This window comes from Mixophyes fleayi, chromosome 2 (genome assembly GCF_038048845.1).
Source record: "Mixophyes fleayi isolate aMixFle1 chromosome 2, aMixFle1.hap1, whole genome shotgun sequence".
Taxonomy (NCBI): Eukaryota; Metazoa; Chordata; class Amphibia; order Anura; family Limnodynastidae; genus Mixophyes; species Mixophyes fleayi.
The window spans coordinates 154,608,703-154,633,629 of NC_134403.1; the positions used below are offsets into that span (position 1 = coordinate 154,608,703).

Consider the following 24,927-nt stretch of genomic DNA (forward strand, 5'->3'; position numbering starts at 1 on the left):
AGGGGGAACAAGATGGCACAGTGATGTAGAGCGGGGGCAGCATGGCACAGTGATGGAGTGGGGGGGGGGGCAGGGTGGCACAGTGATGGAGTGGGGAGGCAGGATGAAACAGTGATGGAGTGGGGAGGTAGGAGGGCACAGTGATGGAGAGCGGGGGCAGCATGGCACAGTGATGGAGTGGGGGGGGGCAGGATGAAACAGTGATGGAGTGGGGGGGTAGGAGGGCACAGTGATGGAGTGGGGAGGCAGGATGGAACAGTGATGGAGTGGGGGGGGGGTAGGAGGGCACAGTGATGGAGAACGGGGGCAGCATGGCACAGTGATGAAAGAGTTTCAGATGGGGTGGTTTGGGGGCTACTGAATGTGGGGGACAATGAGGTCTCTTTATTAAATGTGCCTATGAATTATTTAATGTCAGTGATGGTTGCGGTAAATAGGTATATTTCTGAAATGTAAATACTATTAATTTATTGCTGGGGCTGTTTGTAGGGAGGGAAATAGTATTCACATTTAATAAATAAACCTATTATTTTAATATTGGGGCTGGAGGAAGGCCTAATTGTTAATCGTGGGTGCTATTGATTTAACGCTGGTGCTGGCTGTAATTTTCTAAAAGTACCCATTTTTTTTCCAAATAGGACCCCCAACATTCCAGGTTCCTGCCAAGCCGCAGCTAAGGAAACCTGCAGCCACAGTTGGTGAAAGTGAGAAGAACAGGTAGGAGAGAACAGGAGAGTGTGAGAAATGTTGTGATTCTAGTGGGACAATCCCAATTTTTGGTAACACAGCAATGCAAGTTTTTTTTCTGTAAGAGGGTTTCCTGGGCACGCCAAGTGATTCATAGCCATGCCCCCAATTGTATGACCACACCCACATGTGAGTGTGGTCGTACAATTGTGGTTGTGGCCATACAAATTTTTAGTGGCGCCCAAAAAATTTTCTGTTTTTTTTTTTTTTTAGCCGCACCAAAATATGTTGGTGCCGCATATGTTTGCAAAAAATTTTTCATTCTCAGCTTTAAGGGGGGCCTCATGAAGTTGTTGTACCGGGGCCCTGAATTCCTCTTGGGTAACTCAGCCCTGGGTATATATATATATATATATATATATATATATATATATATATATATATATATATATATATATATACACAACTTTTCAATGTGGTAGTACATTAACTCAATTACACGAGTTGGTAGATATTGTTATAACAGATTCAAAACTACCAGACAGTACAGTATTGAGAGTTACAAACTACAGGTACACAGAAGTATTAGCTTGCATAAGCCACAGGGCACAAGCCTGCCGCAAACTACTATCTAGCATTTTCTCCCACTTTCTCATGCAATGTAAAATGGTCCTGTTTCATTATTTATACATTGCAAAACAAAACGATGATAAAGAAGTGCCAGAAGTCTCCAAGTAAACCCTGATTCTATTACTTTGCTGCTGATAAAGCATAGTTGTATACTCTCTTGTCTCTTGGCAAGTCTGCGAGACTCCCAAATTTGTAGGAGTTTTCCCGGACTCTCAATGTTAACTCTGGCATCTGCCCACTTCTCTTGTGAAGTGGGTAGGGGCGGGGCCTAATGACGTGATTCACAGCGATTTATCCTAGCACCGCTCTCGGCTGTATTCTACCAGCATTTGAGCAGCGGGAAGCAGGGTCTAATGATGCACAGGGCAACAGGATCTCCTCTCTTGGCAAGTATGTGACAAAGTGAAGATGCAATTTTTATGTGTCTGTATGACAAACTCATGGTAAACAGAGGTACAATACACCCCTTTTCTTTGCAAGAACGAGACACTTACAAGGCAGACTTGGAGGTACATGTGCTTGCCAAAGGCAGGACTCTTTTAACATGTGTCCATCAGGACAGGGGGCCCAACATCAGAATTCCTACTGACTGGAGTCAAAAAAGCTTTTGTCTCAGCTCCCTGATGTCCTAGGGGGCCACATGTTTAAAAAAGGCAAATCTACACTTTAAAGTGAGTATCCTGACCCAGAGTTAAAAAGATTACTAAGCACAAAATAAACTTAACCTTACAGTCTCCTGAGCCATTGCAATAGTCAAAGACCTAAAACGATGACCTACCACAAGATTTAACCTAAGATCTAACATTTCTGTCTGACAAGTAAACAGTTCATAAGCAATTCAGACAAAAATGTAGCATACTCTAGTCTGGGACAAATGTAATCTCTGTGACTTGTATCCTTACTGCAGAAACAGAGGCTACCAGCAGGGTTTTTAGATGGAGAACTCATTAGCCACATATACTGACTATTTAATTAATTGACTACATTTTTTAGTATACCTGAACAGAATTCATGTTAGCGGCAAATTCTCCATAAATGTTCCAGTTGCCAGTGGCACTGTGTTTGATTGCATAGGAGTGGTATGAATAAAAATACTTGGTTCCCATGGCCAGGGTCTGATTATACAATAGAATGACAAGTCTGCAGTCTATGGTGCAAGACTGTTTTTTTGGGGGGCAACATTTTTAATGGAGAGGTATAAACTGAACTTCATTTTAAAATATAAGAGAATATGTTGTTCTTCAATGTAAACAGAAATCACAAAATAAAAGTATGGAAATGTTTTAATCTTGATATATTTCCATGGTAAAGGCTGAAGACAATGAGTCATCCTTGGGTGGGCGCTTGAGGATAAGTGAGAAGGAGAGACAAGGATGACGACAGGAGCATGCTGAGCGTCCCACTCCACCCCTCACTCCTTGACATCTTCACCCTCAGTAGTACTAGTTCATACCTCTGTTCTGCTATACAGTTGTGACTTTATTTGTTGTGATCCTTTGAAAAAGCCAAATGGAGCAGAGTTTTGAAAATACACGAACATAAACATTAGTGGGTGGGGTGAAGAAAGCTGGACTTTAAATTCAGGACGAGTTCATTTTTACCTTCCACGTGTTAGCCTGTAGTGGGGTGTGAGTGCGCTACAAGTTTATTAGCCTAAGGCGACCTGAGACGTCAATCAGGCCCTGCAGAAAACGACTATTAGATCAAATCAATATGTCAATGTATTCAACAGGTCATCACTAATATGTACAATCAGATACTTCTTCCTTGAGGCAAAGAGTACTTATTGTAATAATTACACAGCTGTAACAAACAATGCAGATTTATTGTCATTGCAGCAAGGATGGAACCCTTTATTTTAAAGTGTCTTGCTGAATGATGTAGCGTTTCTAAATCTGCACATTCACTTGGCACCTAATGGGAGCCATATAAAGTGGAAACAAGTGACTGTTCTTTTTATGTTATCAGCTCTGGATGTATTACATTATAATAAGTGCAATAATCCTCAGTTCTGTGCACTTCTCAAATTAATGTTACTAAGTGCTGAACAGAAACACATAGCAAAGTGCTGTACTGGAAAAAGACTTCAAAATGCAAATAAATGAATATAATACGAAAAGATTACTGCAAAGGAATAATATGTCCCAAGCTTTGATGTCATGTTGCTCTAATTAATTCAGTTTGAATATCTTGATAACTAATAATGTGCTTTGCCTAACGGAGAGACCTCAAAATTTTAGCTGCTGAACTACATGTACAATCATGCCTATCTGTCATCTCTTTCTCATCAGCACATATTTAAAGATTTGCTGCTGGAAAATAGTGCGACTATTATCGCCATGTATCTAAACTGGTGCTTTATCTGCACAGGCCCATCAGCAAAGGGTCCTTGAAAATGGCATGAGAATCTAGGCATTGAATCTACGCATTATACGCACCAACCAGGTTAGAAGAAGCTAAGAGCTAGGTTGGTTTGGAGTGTAAATGGCTCACCGGAAAAACTTGTAGTAGCAGCTCACTGCTAGTTTGAAACAAACATGCTATTTGCAGCATATACAACATTTATATAGCAAATACACATAAAATGCAACAGATGGTTGACAGTGAAATGTTTTGGCTGTTTAAGGTAAAAAAGGAACATTTACTTATGATGTCCGTATATAAAGTATGCCAGAGGCTGTCAATATGGCACAAGTGACCACCTTGTACTGTAAATGCCTCGTCTGAGCCTATTTAAGTCTTGTCCAGTCTGTTATATAGTGGTTCATTTCTACATGTATTATCGGAAAAGGTAACTCACATGACTAAGAAAATGTAATCAGTTTTGGAGCTAACATTGAAGGCCAATGTCAGCCCGAGCTGTTTTATCATCAAGTTTTGAATAACATGACCTCTTAAGAATAGAACCAGCAATTAGTCTACATCATTTTGTAAAAAGAAAAGAAAATCTTTAGACCAGCACTCTGAAGCCAGAGCTGCCTTAACTGTGATGATCGCACTTAATGAAGACATCTGCCCAAGGGAGAACAAGGTCATTAACTCAAATTATTTAGGCCACCATGTGAATATCACATGATTTAGAACACTTTGTAGGAAGCTATACTAATGCACTTTATTCCTGGTGTTCAGCTTCTTCTTAGGTCATTACATTGTCTTTAAAAAATGCTAACCACAGTTTAGCTTGTGTCACATCACTACAAACCAAAATGTCCAAGAGGAGATAATTTGAAGGACAGAACATGATGTTAAAGAGAAGACATCTTGATTCTTATAATATTAAGCTGTATAAAAGTATTGCACTCCATTAATTTATCACTCAGTGAAGATGGCACTTACTTTATGTAGTATGGCACTTTATTTGGCGAGATTGCTCTCTCCCAGGGACCCTGGACAGAAGCTGAAAGGGAAAGGTGTAGACTTCAGGTCAAGTTGAAAGCAAAAATCTGGAAAGCATAATTCATTTCTGCAACTGTACATTTGAGCAGACTCAGATGGGTCATATTGAACCCAAGCATTAACCTACAGTACAGTGGTGAAATATCCACTCTAATCTGAGTGAAGATACAAGTACAGTGATTAAACACATTCTTCCAATGCTACCAAAGTTAACTGAGAGATAGAACAGGAGCTATCTCTCAGTGCAGCTCCTCCTTGTCTTTTCCGCTGTTTTTGTTTCATGATTTATTTTTCCAATTTCCCAGCATTGCATCACCTACTTTGTAGGCATTGAGTGACTGTGAAAACTCACTTGGATATCATTCTCCAAGGAGAATGGTTTTACTAAACACAGCATTCCATGCATATGCTTAAATGTACTTGTTAATATTCAAATCGAAATTGTGTTACCAAAAGTACTGCTGTTTATTAACATGGGACTTCATACATTGTTCATATGCTGAAATTGAAAATGAGATGATTTGCACTTGGGTACAAACCCATAGGACACATCACAACATTTATTGCAATGTGACTGGGGGTTTAGAGAGCAGCAATACTTACCTTGTTCAAAGAGGTGGTCTCAAGGTAGGTGCTAATTATGTGACACTCACATGCAATCCTAGGACAACCTCTTCAGTCCCTCTGCTGTCTGGTTTCTACCCCTTTATCTTTTCTGCTGACTTCTGCTGGAAAACCACTTGTGAGCTACAGATTGCAGCTTACAAATATTAAGTGAGTCAAGTGAGTGTAAGGTCTACAACTTTCTTCCCAAATTCACTACAATAACATGTGGCTATTTTTTCTTTGTATTTACCTTGATGAAACAATATGGTTGCATCTCTATGCTGCAGAGATAGTGGCAGGTGTAAAAGATGTTTTTCGATGATAAGGCAGCAAAAAAAAAAAAAAAAAAAAGAATGTTCTAATAATCAATTGTAAAAAGAATTTTAAGAAAACCAAGGATCAATTAAGAGAATTGAGGCAATGCATACAAATGAAATTGCACTTATAAAACGTTCTATATGAAGAGATTAAAAAATCACATTGATTAGAAGTTTAATACATTTTCCACAGTCTCTTTTGCCCCTTTGGCAGTGTAAAGGTAGAGAGTTTAGAGTTTCTGTGTAGTTTTATAAAGCTCCATGTAACAGCTTTAAGGCATAAACCACAAAGCATCACAACTATGTTAATGGAGGCTAGCAGAGCATGCTTACTTGCACATCATTCTAAGGTGATTCTAAGGTGTTGTGTGCAAAGTTCATTATCATAAATCATATGTATTTTATAATGCTTAATTAAGTGTAATTGGTGCTGACCTGGAAATTGTGAGTAGGCAGATAGGGTGGAAAGTATTCAATCCAGCCTCATCCTGAAAAGAGAATGTGTTTTCCTTCCTCGGGAGTCAAATAATGGACTATGGGAGCTGAGTGTTAGAAGCGAAGTCTGCACATTTCTTTTCTCTGACTAGTGACAGATTCTGTTTGAGTGCATTATGTTTATATTTCAGTCCTCTGTGACACCACCACAACAGTTTACATAAACTAATTGCCTTATACTTGGCAAGACAGGCCCAGAAATTGGAACAAAAAAAAGCATCAATTGTGTTCTAACTTTTTCATTGTTGTTTTTTTAAGTGAAGTTTTATTGCCTTTTTGGATACAATTACAACCTAATCTTTCCATAACTTGAAAAGAGAGAAGAAAGCAATACTAGGGACGAGGAGAGGGAATAAGAGAAGGAAAACAAGGACAACTGGACTGACAAACAAGACACCTCACTGTGCACTTAAAATGAGATTATTCATCCCATCTTAATAAATAGGATGCGCAAAAAAGTCAAGTGCAATAATATAAACAGGGTTAAGAACAGTTGTCTATATTCTTATCACATCCTATATCCCCTGGGGATCTATTAAGTGGATTGTTAAACCATAGCACACATTGTCACCTTCCTTAATCCCTCTTATGTCAGCTTTCCATCTAGAAAACAAATGCTGCAAGTTCTCAACTCTTGCATGTCTGTCCAGAAAACGCAAGAGGGACAACCTCAGTTTGTATAACATGACTGGCAAAGTGTGCGTCTCAACTAAATTCATCATAACCATAAGACCATACTTGCCAACTCTCCCTGAAAGTCAGGGAGACTCCCTGAATTAGGGGTGATCTCCCTCACACCCTGAAGACTCTGGCATTCTCCCTGAAGCTGAGCCAGTACAAGACGTGGTTGGCTTCGCCATCTGTCAAGTGATGACACAGTTCAGAAATTGTTTCCTATGTCCATGTATTGATGTCTATGGAGGTGACCATTTTCATGGAGATCAAGATGTAATCAAAGACTGACAGGTAAGACAACATGACTTCAGTAATGGAGACCGAAATATAAAAGACACTTCAGTCTCTAGAGATTCATTTTCTTTAACGCATAGTTGCCTACTCTCCTGGAATGTCCAGGAGACTCCCGCATTTCTTGGAGACCTCCTGGACTCCCGGGAGAGCAGGGCAACCTCCTGTTTCTCGCCCCCGCAATAGATAAGTGGTGGAGGCGGGGCTTAATGATGAAAATATCGCGTCATCTTGTAAAAGCGTCGCGGTTCCGGCGGCGTCCGGTGAGCTCTCGCTGGCCCTTGAAAAATCCGGGGGAGAGGGTGTAAATCTCGCGCCGGGCCATACCCATATCCGCAGCAGGTCTCCAAGGTGAACAGCCTCTGGCATGTTAGAACAATGTAGGTAAGGGAAGTCGGCAAGTCAGATCCGTAACTTCGGGATAAGGATTGGCTCTAAGGGCTGGGTCGGTCGGGCTGGGGCGCGAAGCGGGGCTGGGCGCGCGCCGCGGCTGGACGAGGCGGGTCATTCAGGGGCGGGTCCAAAATGATGCGATTCACCAAGCCCCGCCCCACACTCCCACCTTTCCCGGGATCTCCCTGAAGTCAACGAGGAAAAGTTGGCAAGTATGCATAAGACAGGTATCTGATTCCTATACAAAATATTGGCTTTTTGGGAAGAGATAGGGAGAATGAAATTGCAAACCACTACTCTAAGCTATGTGCAACAGAAAGATATGTTTGGATACAAGAAATAATACAGTGGTTCATAAGCATGTACCAGTATATTGTGAGCAATTTAAATTTTACGTAGTAAATTGATGGGGGCGGCATTCACCTGACATAAATCTGTTGCATTACCAATAGGGATAATGAACATATACAGGAATATATGTTAATGTAATATACTGACAACAAATTATTATTATTATTATTGATAATAATTTTACGCTAACAATGAAAAGCAACAGTATATTATGGACCTAAACTGAAGCTCATAGGTACCTTTCTTAACTTTTTGGTAGACATATTTCTGAGCTACAAAAAATATTTTAGATGTTACAAGATAGTATAAAGTTTGTCCAGTTGTTAAAATCTAAAGACTCTTTAGTCTACCTGTTCTTAATCTATTTTTATCCAGGTTATTAAATTCGTTTTCTAATCATTTTGTGCCCCATATTTCATTTGTTCATTAATAATGCAAAATTCTTATATGTCAGTTATTATTTTCTTGCCTCTAAATTAAGTATTTTATTGTTAAAACGCAGTGAATAAGAAATGTGGGATTTATATAAAATAATAATATTAAAGCTTAGCATGACATTGCTTAATAGTAAGTACAGTCTTAATGCACAAAAGCGGCTTTCTTCACTACTGTTACAGTTTATATTTCTGCAAATTTACAGATTATATAAAAGTTTTGCTTGACAAAGTGTAGATGCTGGATTCTCAAACTGTACCAAAAACAAAACAAAAAAAAAATAACCCCTAATATGCATACACTTGTGCATATTAGGGACTACATTGAATAAATGTACACACGCTATGGGAAACTTAATATAAATGAAGACACTTTATGGTGTCCTTGATAAACATTTATTATCACACAGATATTCAGAAACTCTGCTCTAGAACTTCTTGTGCAGAACACTCTGTGAATCTACAGGGACTGGAACAGGGTGAAATCAGGTATGCCAACAATGTCATTTGGATTTAATGGAGACATTGATTTATTACTTCCAGCCCAGAGATGGCCTATATTATGGATAAAAGAGAAATTTGTCATCTGTTGGACTGTCACTGATCTGAAGATGTGATAATAAAGTTCACTTGTTTCTATCCAAAGATGGTGATTGACTGTTTGTCTGGGATGTGAATAAACAGAGTGGACAGTCGATGTAAAGAGCAAACTTGTGATTTATCATGAGGTTGATTAAGCTAGACATCACAGCCCTGAGGTTATACGTTGGGTTTTCAAACAGGACCCTAATAAAGTGTATTGTCCCAGAGACCGCAACTACTGATACCAGCAACTTTGATTTTCGTCAGACACATTTAGGTCACAGACCAGATTGTGTTTTATGTCTTTGCAGCTTATTCAACTTTTAATACATGCTGATTAGTATTATACTTCCAAATGTTGACTTTTATGCAATAGTTCCATATACTTAAATACTTTTTATGGATTAACTACATTTAATCTTTATCATTCTTCTAGCTTTAAAATTTTATTTATTTGCAGTTAAGTTTTGAAAAATGCCATTGACATTCCAAATGCCATTTGTGTCTATCCAGTTGTAACAATGGCTTACTCTAGAGAGTAATATTTTAAATAGAGCGCAAATAAAAATGCATCCACATTTCTATACTATATAATATTATCACAACCATCTAAAACAGGTTCCATAGCCAATACAGAGACTGTACTAACTTAGGGCACAATGGTATATAAAGACAGAAATCTCTTATGCTTTGGGAATTTTACCTTCTAAAAATATCCTTTTCCTGGTGTCATGACACCATCTGGTCATCAAAGCTGTCCTCTAGCCCCCAAAAGAAATAAAAATATCAGTAATTGCCATGCTGTTCTCTTGGCACAATTACAGTTCCAAAGATATGATCTGCATATTGAACTATATCCTCTACTGTCTTATGAAACGATTGGTAATATGAAACTGAACTCTAATGAGTATACATTGCGCTGCTGTGGATTCCTAGGAAAAGAAATACAAGTACAAATTGTGTGTCGTTGTGAGATAATAGAATTCTAATTGGCAAGTCACGCCTCAGCTATTTATAGTGGACCTGTCACCTATACACTGTGGAGGTGGTCATATTGTGTGCTGAAATAGTGGTCATGAAAATGTAGTCTATCAATTCACTAGGAACTAGTCTCATCGCTGAAGCCACACTCGGTGATACAGCAGTATGGGTGTGTCAATAAGGAAACAATCCGAAGCAGATGTCGCAGGCTGTAGATTTTGGGAAGGCAGCAAAATGAACGGAGATTATTAAGCACATCCTAGTGAGGGGCAGTTAAGGTCAATTAAATTGACCTAAGTCTCTCTCAGTGTGTGTGTTAAGGAATTTAGACTGTAAACTCCAATGGGGCAGGGACTGATGTGAGTGAGTTCTCTGTACAGCGCTGCGGAGTTAGTGGCGCTATATAAATAGATGATGATGATGATGATGAATTAATGTGCTGGAAATGGCTGCCTCCACTGTGTGTATGTCATGCATCCACTTTTATTTTGAAATGAGTAATGATACTGTATGTGCAGCTTCCTCTAATTTTACAGGGATTTCATCCTTTATGAAAATCGTAGGTCCAGACAAAATCACTGACAATATAACCCGGTAAGCAGGGATGTTCATGTGATTGGTTACTTTGGAATGAAACACACTTATATTGAAATCTTTATTATGATGATGAATCTTGTTGTTAATCACAGATTTGTGGCTAACATTTATCTGGATCTTTCACAAGCGTTGTGGACATCAGTTGTTTACAATGTACTTTTTGGAATTTTTCTGCCTACGTCCGCTTCTCTGGCTGCTGACTAAAGTGGGTTAAGAACATTTGTTATACCTGACCCAGTTAATCTCAAAGGTAAAAGAAGAGCAGTAAACATGTGCGTAGCTGCTGGCAAATTAAATTTGCTTTGACAAAACTGTAAGAAAAGTGCAATATGGCTAAGTAATAAATAACAAGAAAAAAATAATAATTCTGAACAATAAAGTATTTTTTTTATCCAAACTAAATGAGCCAAGAATAGGACTAATGAGGCAAATCTGATGTTCCTAAAGCCAGCAACTATTGGTGAGGAAGGTACGGAAGAAAATACTGTCCTATTTCATACAGTATTGTAGAATACATTTATATTTTTTTCAATACAAAAACCTCTTTTCTTGTAACTTCCTCTACTACTTTACTAAATTAGCAACCCCGGTGACTTGCCAATGGGAATTGCCAGTGACTGTTGGTACCATCACAAATGCACAGAAACACCAGACTCACATGTCAGCGCAAATCGGACTGTCAGCCATATAATCCACCAAGAAATCCCCTGACGCAACATTCATTACCAATCTCTATTTAGTTACAATTGCCACAAGAACCGCAGAGAATTCCATGTGCATGGCTATTTAAATGTAATCCAAAGGGCGTATATGGTCCAACAGTATGTCATTTTACATTTATTACTACTGTCTGCAATGGCTTCAGATGTAAGGCTTTTTGCAAACATTACTATAAGGCTTTTTTAATAGCCTGTTGTAAATATATCAGACTTTTAACTATACCTTACCACAGTTATCACAGTATAGAGTTGATTTCACTGTCATGCTGTTGTACCCAAGCTCGGGCGGATACCTAAATAAGTGTACACCTGCTTTTGTAACAACCTTATCCCATAAATGAGTACCAATATTTCAGCATTACAGGCAGGACATAACTGTGTATGGATAATCTTTTGATGACATAATGGTCCTATTTCTGGAGACACAATCAAAGATACCACACCCTGCACAATGTGTGGTCAATAAAACAGTTATTTTAAATGACCTAAATGCAATTAAGAGGGAAACAAAATCTTGACGACCTATGACCCCCAACAGCAAATAAGTGAGAACAATACTTGACAAGGATGTATAAAAGAGGAAAGGCACTTTGGGATCTCATTATTTTGCCCTTGCCCTGAAATGAATTATATGTTCAATTATGTCCTCAATGTGTGGCCAAATTGACAACAGATCTAGTATTTAGATGATGATGATCATCACCATCAACATTTATATAGCGCCAGCAGATTCCATAGCGCTTTACAGTTGGGAACAAACAGTGATAAAACAATACTGGGTAATACGTACATACATAGGGAAAGGTTAGAGGGCCCTGCTCGCAAGCTTACAATCAATGGGACAATGGTTTGATACACAAGAGTAAGTGCTACATCATATTGAATATTTGTCCAGCTAGAATGCAAAGGTTACAAAGTATTTAGTGGGCTGTATGTTCAGTCACACAGCTATGTTGGTGAGAGGGTTGTTGTCTTGTGTTAGTTGTGTAGAGGGTGGTATAGGGTAACCTAGGGAGAGTAAGATGTGGTTGAGGAATATTATAAGCTTGTCTGAAGAGGTGGGTTTTCAGAGAATGCTTGAAGGTTTGAAGACTAGAGGAAAGTCTTATTGTGGGCGGTAAGGAATTCCATAAAGTGGGTGCAGCCCGAAAAAGTCCTGTAACCGAAAATGGGAGGAAATGATGTGAGTGGAAGAGCGACACAGGTCTTGTGCAGATGATCAAGCCAAATCACTTGATCTTGTAATATGTGTCCAGTATATACCAATATATTACATAGCTACCAACAGCCCTGTGACAGTGTCAGGTTTTAGACCTCTATACCTGGAAACACCTTTGTTATGTAATAAAGACCAATACAACAAGGATGCATCTCTAGTTGTGTATAATAGATTACATTCTTAGTATGTGTTCTACCTGTGTATACTGTATATGATATATAATTTATTGAATGGAATTATTTACAATAAAATATAAATATTATTTCTATGTTATGTTGTGAGATCTGAGTTCCTACCTCCTTCTACATTGCACAACTAGTAACATCAGGGGCAAAATCAGGCATTTTTAATTTCTTAAAAAACAAAAACAGAAAAGTAAGACAGGTGATTGTGGATGTGGTGAACTGGAGGAGATCTGGGAACTTATGGAGCCTAGAAGATTAGGCAGGGAATGTACTGTGTGTATGGGTTTGTGTCATGAAAACAGTGGAATTCATATGTCAGTCGGATTGTGGTCTGAAGTCTCTGAAAGCCAAACTAGGTACAGTGGGATCCATTGTCCCCTTTAGTGAGTGCCTATGGCACTTTTTATACAATGCTTTATTTCCTTCCTGAATTTATTTACTGTAATACACTATTTTGGCATTCAGCAAAAAAAATAAAAAAAATATATAAATTTCATAACTCCAAATTGGAAAGACTGAAATGATGTTGTTTATAGCAAAATAGATATTTTTACAGAGTCATCAATTTTAGAATTGCATACAATTTAGAAACACTGCCTATTCAAATTGAAGATACATCTTTCATAAAAATATTTCTACTTCAAAATGCTTCTGGGAGTTTCCAAGCAGTTATACATGTTTCCTATCACTTATCAACCCATAAGTATGTACCTTTGTGTCTAGGTCAGATATTTGTATTTGCTGAGAAAGCACAAGAGCGAAGCTACATTATAGAAAGTGGAAGAAGCATTGTTTGGTTATGCTTAGGATAATTTCATAATACCTCATTCATAATTTCTTTTGAACTTACCATTAGGGGTTGGATGATCATATTTTATTTCTACTTTTTAAAGACATAGCTTTCTGAAAGTCAGAGAAAAGTCACTGACTTTCACTGATGTCACTAGTGCCATAACCACAAATTTGGATCCTTAATGAAGACATCTGCATTATTTACCGTTAGTACCCTACAGGATTAGCACTCAGTTAGAGAAGTGGTTCATCCCCCAGCACCAGTCAATGCTATTAATCCATACTAATTCACTTATTTTCTCACAAACACTGATCCCTTCGGATTACATTCAGACAGACTTTGAAATGCATGATTCATAGTCATCCAACCAGAAAAAGTAATTGGCAGCTTGGGAGCTATCACTAACAGCAGATCTGTTTATTGTTATATTTTATAGTTAGATGTAGCAGCGTTGGGTTTTGTGGAGAAGTAACAATGAGTGGAACAAGGTTTTAAAGGCATTTAAAGCAGGTCAACCACAGCACAAAACTGACCCATCCACTTTGCTTACCATGACCAGAAGCCCAAAGCAGTATGTGAAACAAATGTGATTCCTGTTAGATTAATACCCCATTCATACTGCACCAAAATCCCGGGTTTTTGCCGGGGCGAGCTCAAACGACCCGGGTCTTGGTGCAGTATGAATGGTACAAGTCAAAAATCCCGGGTCTAAAAACCCGGGTCTTCAACCCGGGATTTATCGAGGGGTAATTCCCGGGTCGGACCCGGGTTGCCTGCACTATGAATGGTGCAACCCGGGTTTTTCAACCCGGTTTGCACAGAAAACAAGCTGATTGGCTGTCTGCCTGTCTCTGGAGGATGATGTCATCGGTGGGAGCCCGTGGAAGAAAAAAAAACCAGTCACCTTTCAATGACATAACCATTTTTCAGCCAATGAAAACTGCTCTGGTGATGACTCCCACAGATTGCCAGGGCACAGACTTTTGCAGTATGAATGGGGTCAACCCGGGAAATTCCCGGGTGCAGTATAATGGTGTTTCTGAGCTGGGACGCTCCGAGCCCCGGCAAAAACCCGGCTTGAAAAACCCGGGATATTGCCGGGGCGGCAGTATGAAAGCGGTACAACTATCATCTCTACGCTGACGACACTCAAATCTACCTCTCCTCTCCTGATCTCTCTCCCTCCCTCCTCTCTAGGGTGTCCGCTTGCCTCTCTGCCATCTCCTCCTGGATGTCCTCTCGATTCCTCAAACTTAACCTCACCAAAACCGAACTCATAGTCTTCCCTTCCCCTCGCTCCCCACCCCATTCGGATCTCTCTATCACTGTCGACAACACCTCTATCTCCCCTGTCCCCCAACTTCGCTGCCTCGGGGTCATCCTCGACTCCTCTCTCTCCTTTGGCCCCCACATTCTCTCTCTTGCTAAATCCTGCCGCTTCCAGCTGCGGAACATCGCTCGCATCCGGCCCTTCCTTTCCCAAGATGCCACTAAATGCCTCATTCACTCCCTGATCATCTCCCGCTTGGACTACTGTAACCTCCTCCTCACTGGCCTCCCCCACTCTCACCTTGCTCCCCTCCGATCTGTACTTAATGCTACCGCTAGGCTTATCTTCCTTTCTCGCCGCTCCTCTTCTGTCTCCCCCCTCTACCAATCCCTTCACTGGCTCCCCTTACCCTACAGAATCCTGTTCAAGCTCCTCACTCTTACATACAAGGCCCTCGCCAACTCCACAGCACCCTACATCTCCCTCCTCTCTATTCATGCTCCATCCCGCCCTCTCAGATCGGCCAATGACCGTCGCCTCTCATTACCCCCTGATCACCTCCTCCCACGCGCGTATCCAAGACTTCGCCCGCGCTGCCCCCCTCCACTGGAACAAGCTCCCTCCCTCCATTCTAGGGTGTCCGCCTGCCTCTCTGCCATCTCCTCCTGGATGTCCTCTCGATTCCTCAAACTTAACCTCACCAAAACCGAACTCATAGTCTTCCCTTCCCCTCGCTCCCCACCCCATTCGGATCTCTCTATCACTGTCGACAACACCTCTATCTCCCCTGTCCCCCAACTTCGCTGCCTCGGGGTCATCCTCGACTCCTCTCTCTCCTTTGGCCCCCACATTCTCTCTCTTGCTAAATCCTGCCGCTTCCAGCTGCGGAACATCGCTCGCATCCGGCCCTTCCTTTCCCAAGATGCCACTAAATGCCTCATTCACTCCCTGATCATCTCCCGCTTGGACTACTGTAACCTCCTCCTCACTGGCCTCCCCCACTCTCACCTTGCTCCCCTCCGATCTGTACTTAATGCTACCGCTAGGCTTATCTTCCTTTCTCGCCGCTCCTCTTCTGTCTCCCCCCTCTACCAATCCCTTCACTGGCTCCCCTTACCCTACAGAATCCTGTTCAAGCTCCTCACTCTTACATACAAGGCCCTCGCCAACTCCACAGCACCCTACATCTCCCTCCTCTCTATTCATGCTCCATCCCGCCCTCTCAGATCGGCCAATGACCGTCGCCTCTCATTACCCCCTGATCACCTCCTCCCACGCGCGTATCCAAGACTTCGCCCGCGCTGCCCCCCTCCACTGGAACAAGCTCCCTCCCTCCATCAGAACTTCCCCCAATCTGTCCAGTTTCAAATGGTGTTTCAAAAAACCCACCTTTTTCTTAAAGCCTTTCAGTCTCCTACTTAACTTCCTACCTGCTCTTCTGACTCTTCCCCTTCATTCTCCTTTCCTTCATTCCCCTCCCCCTCTCTATTCCTCCTTCTCTCCCTCTCTCCCCTGTGTCTCTCTGTCAGTCTACCCCACCCCTTAGATTGTACGCTCCTTTGAGCAGGGTCTTCTCTCCTCCTGTCTTCTCCACTTTCAACTTTGCTCGCCAGCTTCCCTGCTTCCTCCTCGAGGACCCTCTTCCCCCGCCCCCTCTCGCTCCCTCCTCTTCCCCCTGGGGGTCTCCCTCTCATCCGTGCCCTCCCTCCTAGGTGCCATTGTTGGCAGACCATCTCCTCTCCTCTTCCCCCCTCTAGCTGTGCCCTGAGCTCACTGAGTTATTGTGATTACTGTTTACTGTACTGTGCTGTCTCACCTCGTATTGTAATTTCGTTTGTCCCTGTACGGCGCCGCGGACACCTAGTGGCGCCCTATAAATAAAAATTAATAATAATAATAATAATAATAGTGTGTGGTTTATAAAACCTAGGCTGCACTTGTGGTTCTGTACTCAGTAATGTGAGTGTACTTGGTGAGTTAGTTAGTCCAGTATATGGATTATTGAAATATATATATGAAATGTTGACTCCACTTTTATGTATTTTTTTTGTCTTGGGAGGGTTAAGTGTATAAAATAGATTATATCTTATAGTTTAGGTATCAGTTCTACAGCTCCTTCGGAAGGTTCACCGAACGTTTTTGTCATAATCTTTAGATTTGAATAGAGTAAAAATTTTAATAGATAACATTGGTTTTGTCCTGCAGAGAAGTGGAGAGGTCCTACTATGCTTCACTACAACACCAATGTCATCTAATAGTACTTTCACTCTGCTCAAATCTGATCATTTTGGCAGGACAATGCAATGGAGGGGGCTGTCCGTAGATAGAGGAATAGCAAAAGTTTCAGGACAGGTATGTGCTGTTAACAATGTACTTGGTAATGTATATAGAAAGTAACATCTAACAGAAAACGTTAGTCATTTTAGGGGGTTGGGTACCTTACACAGAGAGTGAAAATGCCCGACAAGAGTAACAGCGAAACTGTGTTTACCGACAGACTGTTAATGGCGACTGAAAAACAGACTAGAAAGAATTGCGATGAATGAACATCCCGTCCGGGCAAAATGATGTTAGTTTGAAGGGAGACACTATGATTTCTGCTAATAAGGTTGCAATTTAAGGCGGCGCCGGCTGTAGAATGTAGAAGGCTTTGTAAAAAACATTCTACTGCCGGCGCCTCCTTAAATCAGCACCTTTTGCATGATGACAATCATGGAGCTTTCCAAGAGATTAACCTGCTTTATTAATTATTATTATTATTATTATTATTACTATTGTAGGTTTGTAAGGTGCCAAAGTGCTCCACAGCACCATACAGTAAGGAAAACAGTACATACGTAAAACAAGGACATACAAGGCAGACAAAATAAACGCAGACATGAAAACCAAGGGTATGGAGGACCCTACTCATTAGAGAGCTTACATTCTAAAGGGAAGAGGACACAGCTGAAACAAGACGAGCAAATGTGGCTCAGAGTGGAGATTGGGACAGTTGTGAGGGTCTATTAGTGTGAATAGTGTTATAGAGGATAAGGTCAATTCTAAAAATGAGATGTGCTTTCAAAGAGCATCTAAAGATTTGAAGGATTTTTTTTATTGTGTTAACTTCCCACCAGTATAATAAGGACATTACTTTCTAGCTCCTCTACCATGTAGTCACTAAAACCGCTGTGCCAGTACCTTCTCCTTTACTTTTACTATAAGGTTACTTTTCCATATAAGGAGCCATCTCATTTTGACAGATGTGACCATAACTATTTACATTCATTGTGTATTCATCTACACTACTAGCGGAAGAATAAGAAGCACAGAAAACATTTCACAGAATATAATAATCCTACAGCTAGAAGAGAGGCAGACTAACTGCCTGCAGACTCTTATCATCATTTTATATCAATATTCTTCCAGGAGAACAGCCTTTTCTGGATATTTTTATTTTCAGTTTTTACTTTTTTCAAGCTGAACAATTGATTTGGCCTCCTTGTGTTCTGAAAAAAGCCGATTATAGGGACAATACAGTGTGAACTTCTGCATTTGATAAATGTGTGCTATTATTAGATTATCACATAAACCTTTTTACTATGAATCCACAGTGAAGATTTTTTGATATCCATGTTATTGTATTCACCATATAAAATTACTGCAGCTCGATTATTTTAGGACTAGGAAATCTTGGAAACAATATACTGTATTAGAAAACCATGTATGAAAACTTTGGGCTATATGGTAACTGGATAAGCTACAAACAAATTGAAACAATTTTTATTAGTGTATACACCCTGCTAAATAGTCTCCCCTACCTAATCAGTTAGATGTCATGTGGAACTGCCTCCCCATTGTTACTGTACTATATAGAAATAGGTATGTAAAGCTGGGTACACACTATACTGTTTTCGTCCAATAATCGTCTAAAACAGCCGACATACGAATGCTCGTTCAAAACTCGGGTCAGTGTGTGCAGTGACACGATGGTCGAAAGTCTGCCCAAATGGACGATTATCGCCTCATTTGGTTGGTCGTACCGTTTAATATTTTCGTTCCAATCTCGTTTCCGCTGTGTAGTGTGTATAAACTTCAGACCGATCCACGACAATCCTCCGATACTTCCTCGACCTGGGGGGCGTGTGTATGTTAATTTTTTATGTCAATCCTAATCTCACGTGGTGCGATATCCGCACATCACAGACTTGTGTTGTGTATAGATGTGTATTGCACCTGTCTGGCAGCAGACCGTTACACGTGTATAAAGCACGTGGGTTATTACCCTTTGCATCTATGTTGGCAATCATTTCTCCTTCTTTCTCTTTGGTTCCGTACCAGCAGTCTTCTTGCCACAGCAAGCAGGAGAAGTGCAGTTGCTTGTTCTTGCACTTCTGTAGCCATTGTAGGTTTACAAATAGGAATGAATGAAGAGACACCGTAGCCTTCTGTTTTTATGCTGTTTTGGGAGTTAACTATTGTGAAAGCTCTGCCCCTTTATGCTAATGTCTTTGGTATCGCTTAACATTTCCCGCAAATGTCGCTGCAGTGTGTACGAAATTAAAATCATTGTTCACGAGAACATGGCTGTAAAAAGTCGCTAAATGGACGTCCGCTCTTCCCTTTATCGTCCTAAACAAGGCTAGTGTGTATGCAGTCCATGGACCGAGAGATCGGAACATCGATCGCATGTAAAATCGCTTGGCATAAAAAGTTGGTCGAAATTTCTGTAGTGTGTACCCAGCTTAAGGTTTATAGTGAAGGCTAAACCAGTCTTGACAGATGTGGAATTAAGGTGCCGTCTTCAAAATTTGGTTTGGCACCCTTTGAACTTTTCCCAAAGTCTGGATTACTGAAAAAAAATACTGTGGTTCCACAAGGTTTATAAGGTTGTTGGGGTCCACCGATACAAATGACTGACTTCTACACAAGGGTGTATTATTAGGGGTGTAAAAAGACGAACAAGAAAAAATGATGAGGTGGTGACATGTGGACAATACCACGTTAAAAAAGGGCGCTTGCGTCGGGAAGTAACGCTCTTCCCCTGAGGAGGCCTGGCCTAGCCACAAATGCATGACAAGAACTTTTTAATACCTTAAGTAGCTTGATTTGACTAGAATGCATGAGTATCATGCACGGGTTAACTTGTGTATATATATATATATATATATATATATATATATATATATAAGCATATGTATAACATAGCTTTATTACTATACTTCACTTCTACATATAAATTAAATCCAGGACGAATTTAGCAAGTATTTGCAACACCACTTACCCCCTTTATATACAACACGCGTTCAAAAAGGCTTTATGGAAACAGTGGACAAAATCAAATACCAAACATATTAAAATCCTAATCTGCATACAGGGACCCGAATGTTATCACAGTGCATCTGTAAGTGAGAGGCTTTGATTTTATTTCATGAGTATTGGCTAAATGAGTTACTGAAATGGTTTGTTAAAGAGGTGAGGTAGTGAGAGCGGTTGTATTGCAGGTATTGACATCCTTTGCATTCCTAGGTGATGACCAATCAATAGTCATGAAGCTTTTATGTGAGCGCTGCAATTTAAGTTGTAAGCAGGACATGTCCAGGAAATAAAGAGAAAGAGGAAGACTGCCCAGAGCAGTGAAATGTCTTTTTAGAAGAATATGTTTATTGCATAGCTTCACAGGTAGAACACTCCTACCAGATAATAAGAATGGATAATATATATATATATATATATATATATATATATATATATATATATATAAGATTAAGGGGAATGAGCCTTAAGAACTGTTGCATTTCGTGGGTGTCAAATTTGTGCAATGAAGAAAAGTATTATTAAATTTTAAATGCATTTAAGAGATTATGGCATTTATAATTAATGGTAACAATGAACATGCAGTAAAGTAGATATAGACAAATAAAATGATCTTGATTATTCACATAAACTTCTGTTCATAATGTTTAGAAGTATTTCAATAAAGTTTTCTGGCTATATTTCATAAACACTTATAAATTCCAATTTTTTTCTTTAATGTTTGTCCTGTGCAAAGTCCATCCTGGACAGTAGTATAGTAAGTATTTCAGCAAAATAGCAATACTTAGCAAAACCTTTCATTAAAGAGGCCCCTAATAGATATTAAATGATAGGTATTGGAACCTGTGGAATGGTTTTCAGAAATGAGAGAACAGGAAATTGACTTTGCCATTTTCATTCCCAACTTAAACTGTCGGTATAATCAGTGATAAAGGTAGAACAACCAGCAAACGCAAGTCTGTGATTAAGGTGCAAGTGCTTAATCCAGTGATGTATTAGACTATAACTTTGCCCATTCTGAACCGATTTTATAGTTTAACAAACATATTTGACAGGCAGATGCATTCAGTTTTGCCTGTATTGTCATCCAAAGTGATACGCTAGAGTAGGAGCCTAATATAAGATCTGAGCTAACAGTCCCCTACATCTTTAGGAACTGCAAAGGAAGAGTGATACTTCAATTGGAAATTACATAAATAATATTGTTCCTATTATTTCTTTTCCAACTACAAGTATTTGATATATCTAGCTTTATGACAGGAATTTATCTACTTAAACTAGTTCTTCTAGGTAGGTTAGTCTTTTTCTTTTTCTCTCCCATTCATAACTCTATCTCTTTTTCATTACCTCTTTTTCTCCTTCACTCTCCCATTTCTTTTATCCTTCTTTTTATTTGCAGTTTTATTTCTTTTATGTTTTTAATATTTTTAATTCTCTATTGAATTACGCTATCCTGTTTGACTTGTGATGGCTACAACCATTTAACCTTTCAGTAAAATATAATCGTATTTAATAAATAGTATTAATATTACTATCTGCACTTATCTTTGTGTATACACATCTGTTACCATTTGTTCATAGTTCTTAATGCAACTTTAACTAAATTATTACCACCTACCATATTTCATATATGTGATTGCAATCGTTTGAGTTTATCTGACTTGTATAAATATATCCACAGGCTAGGTAATATACATTTAAGGCATCAGGATTGTGACTAGTGCAGATAACCATGTCTGTATAAATATATCTAATTTTGTCCCTTTTCTCTAGATTATAAACCATACTCGCCAACTTTTCCTTGTTGACTTCAGGGAGATCCCGGAGGAGGTGGGCGTGTGGGGGTGGGGCTTGATGGATATCATCATTTTGGTCCCACCCGCTAAATGATTGTCACCATTTGGCCAATTACAGAGGGGGCGGGGCTAAGATGACACAATATTTGCATCATTAAGCCCCCCCCTCCCCACGCCACTTATCTATTTTCGGGGGCGAGAACAGGTAGAACAGAAATGCAGGAGTCTCCCGGAATGTCCGGCAACTATGCGTTAAAGAAAAGCAGCCAATGAATCTCTAAAGACTGAAGTGTCTTTTACATTTCTGTCTCCAGTACTGAAGTCATGTTGTTTTACCTGTCAGTCTTTGATTAAATCTTGGTCTCCATGAAAATGGCCACCTCCATAGGCATCAATACATGGACATAGGGCACAATTTCTGAACTGTATCATCATGCCACAGATGGCGAAGCCAACCACGTCTTGTAATGGTTCAGCATCAGGGAGAATGCCAGACTCTTCAGGGAGTGAGGGAAATCACCCCTATTTCAGGGAGTCTCCCTGACATTCAGGGAGAGTTGGCAAGTATGTTATAAACTAGCTAAAGCAGGGCCATCTTTACCCTCTGTTCTCATGTCTGTTTCATGTCTATTCAGTTTTGCAAGTATCCTGTTTTCTATGCTTCTATACATAACTTGAGTGTGCCCAAAATGGCTGCCTAACCATCTGTCTCTGGTATCGTCCAATTTGTAAGTTCCATAATTTGTTACTATGCTCCTTCATGCATAAGGTACTTAATGTATCTTTCTACTTTATATGTTTTTGTATCATGTATTCCTTATATTTCAAAAGTGCTTTGAGTACTAATGGGAGAAACGTGCTATATAAAAATAATTATTATTATTATTGTTTATAGATAATTCTAAAATTTAATGGGGACATATAAATATTTGACAGTGTGTTGTGTGAAATAAAACAGATTATTGTATCACTTGTATTACATAAACACTGTGGTTTTGATTATATTTATTGCTTAGTATGCTAGTGCTGCTCCATGCAGCCATCATTCCCAGTGCTCCTCCAGTTCTCACAGCTCCGAACAAAGATTGGGTAGGGGTCTGAGCAGGAGGACCAATCACAAGCCACAATCAAGAGATTGAGGATTGTGACTGGGCCAGACACACCCCAACCTCCCTTCCCTTAGCACCATTTGAAAGTAGAGATGTTCACTGACCCCCATGTTCTGGTTTTGGATCTGGATTAACTTCGTGTTTTGATTTTGGCAAAACCGCCCTTACGTGTTTTGATTTTGGATCCCGATTTTTTCTAAAGTCCCGATATTTTTTTGTTGCTAAAATCACATATTTTTGCTTTTTCCCCCCCTACATTATAATTAACCTCAATAACACTATTTTCAAGTGATTTGCAGTCAATTTTGACCACCTCACAGGTCACAATATTATTTTCATACACTTTCAAACAAAGACTGCAGATTTAGAAGACCAAGCCTGCCAGACATATTATTTGTATTTCAGCAATGACAATTAGCAATGGAACAATGGAGCTCTCCTCTTTGTATGTTACCTATATAACACAGTACAATGTGACTACAGATTTAGAAGACCAAGCCTGCCAGCCCTATTGTTTCTATTTCAGCAATGACATTTAGCAATGGAGCTCTCCTCATTGTATGTTACCTATATAACAACACTGTATAATGTGACTGCAGATTTAGAAGATCAAGCCTACCAGACCTATTATTTGTATTTCAGCAATGACATTTAGCAATGGAGCTCTCCTCATTGTATTTTACCTATATAACTCAGTACAATGTGACTGTAGATTTAGAAGACCAAGCATGCCAGACCTATTATTTGTATTTCAGCAATGACAATTAGCAATGGAGCAATGGAGCTCTCCTGAATGTCACTGGAGACTTTGAAGAACACTGCTACCCCTCCTCTTTCTTTACTACCTATGACGCTGCCCAACTGCACTAGACGACCAAGAACTGTGCTACCCCTTCTGTGTCCCTCTGTGAAATGGCGCTGAATCGCCATGGAGGGCGGCACTTATAGAATCCAAAGCTCGCGAGATCCGAGATCAAACGACGTAACAATGACATTTTGCCTCTTCTGCAATTCGGAGGGCGCACGAAAGTACCGAGTACCGAGGTACTCGGATCTGCTAAGTTCGGGTGTGTTCGGTTCTCGGGGAACAGAGCCTGAGCATCTCTATTTGAAAGTAGCAAGTAGAATTAATTTGGGAGTTTTGTATTACGTAACTGGAGAAGCCACAGGAAAAACTGCTGGATGTAGCAGCCCCCGGGGTTCCAGCTAGGTAGGGAGAAGCTTGTTCAGTTATAGTTCAGCTTTGACTTATGAGATAATAGCTTCTCAGCATGTTTATCAAACACAAACTAAAAACTAGTTAGACAAGCACACATATCATTTGCATACTGTTTGCAAAGTTCTAAGTTAGAAATAAGTAAATAAATATTTGGGCCAATGAGCCACTTTACAAACCCTATTGTTGTTCCTCTATTGTGTATTGTGATATTTATTTATCCCAAATGTACAACTTTGCTTTTACTAGTTATTTAGTATCTTATTTTGCATGATTATTTTATTCTATTTATTTGATGGCTGAGATGGCAATTTAATATGTGTGTATTTTGTGTATGTATGTTCTGATTACACGTTGCACATAATTGAAATGTACAATCAGCAATGAGATCCTCGTATACAGGTTTACAAAGCATGGTGGCTTGAGAGTCTGTCTACCATGCAATGCCAAAGATCAGGAAGACAGAAGTGCTAATATCGTAACCATTTGATCACTAAATCAAAGAAAAAAAAGCCATGTACTAAGTTGTGTCATCAACACAAAATATCTGCTGCTTTCTGTGAAGGTTTTTCTATTAAGAACTATGAACTATTTTACAGTGGCAAAGGAAACTCTTACAAAATATGCACATAGCTAGAAACACTGTGTTACTTTCAGAATAGTGCTTTTAAAAGTTTGAGAACATTCTTTTTAAACACTGCTGGCACTACCTTGTATAAGAGCCAAGATTAATGGCAGACAGGGAAGAAGCATTAAATGGGACTGCTATGACTTTACGCTCTCGCCTCGTATCTCAAAGAGATGCACTTGCTGTTCTTACAAGTACAGATGGACCCGTCATGAGGGGAAGATGGATTTTAACCTTCTCCTGATAAGCAATACATGACTAT

General features: G+C 39.8%; 1 protein-coding gene across 9 annotated transcripts in view; it reads right to left on the minus strand.

Annotated features, from left to right (window-relative positions):
* DMD (dystrophin) overlaps positions 1–24,927 on the minus strand; it is a 1,967,742-nt gene that overhangs the window by 268,956 nt on the left and 1,673,859 nt on the right. For all 9 annotated transcript variants that reach the window (XM_075200299.1, XM_075200300.1, XM_075200296.1 and 6 more), the window contains one exon: positions 4,654–4,714. In XM_075200299.1, coding sequence (XP_075056400.1) covers positions 4,654–4,714 — 61 coding nt within the window. The remainder of the gene's footprint in view (positions 1–4,653; positions 4,715–24,927) is intronic.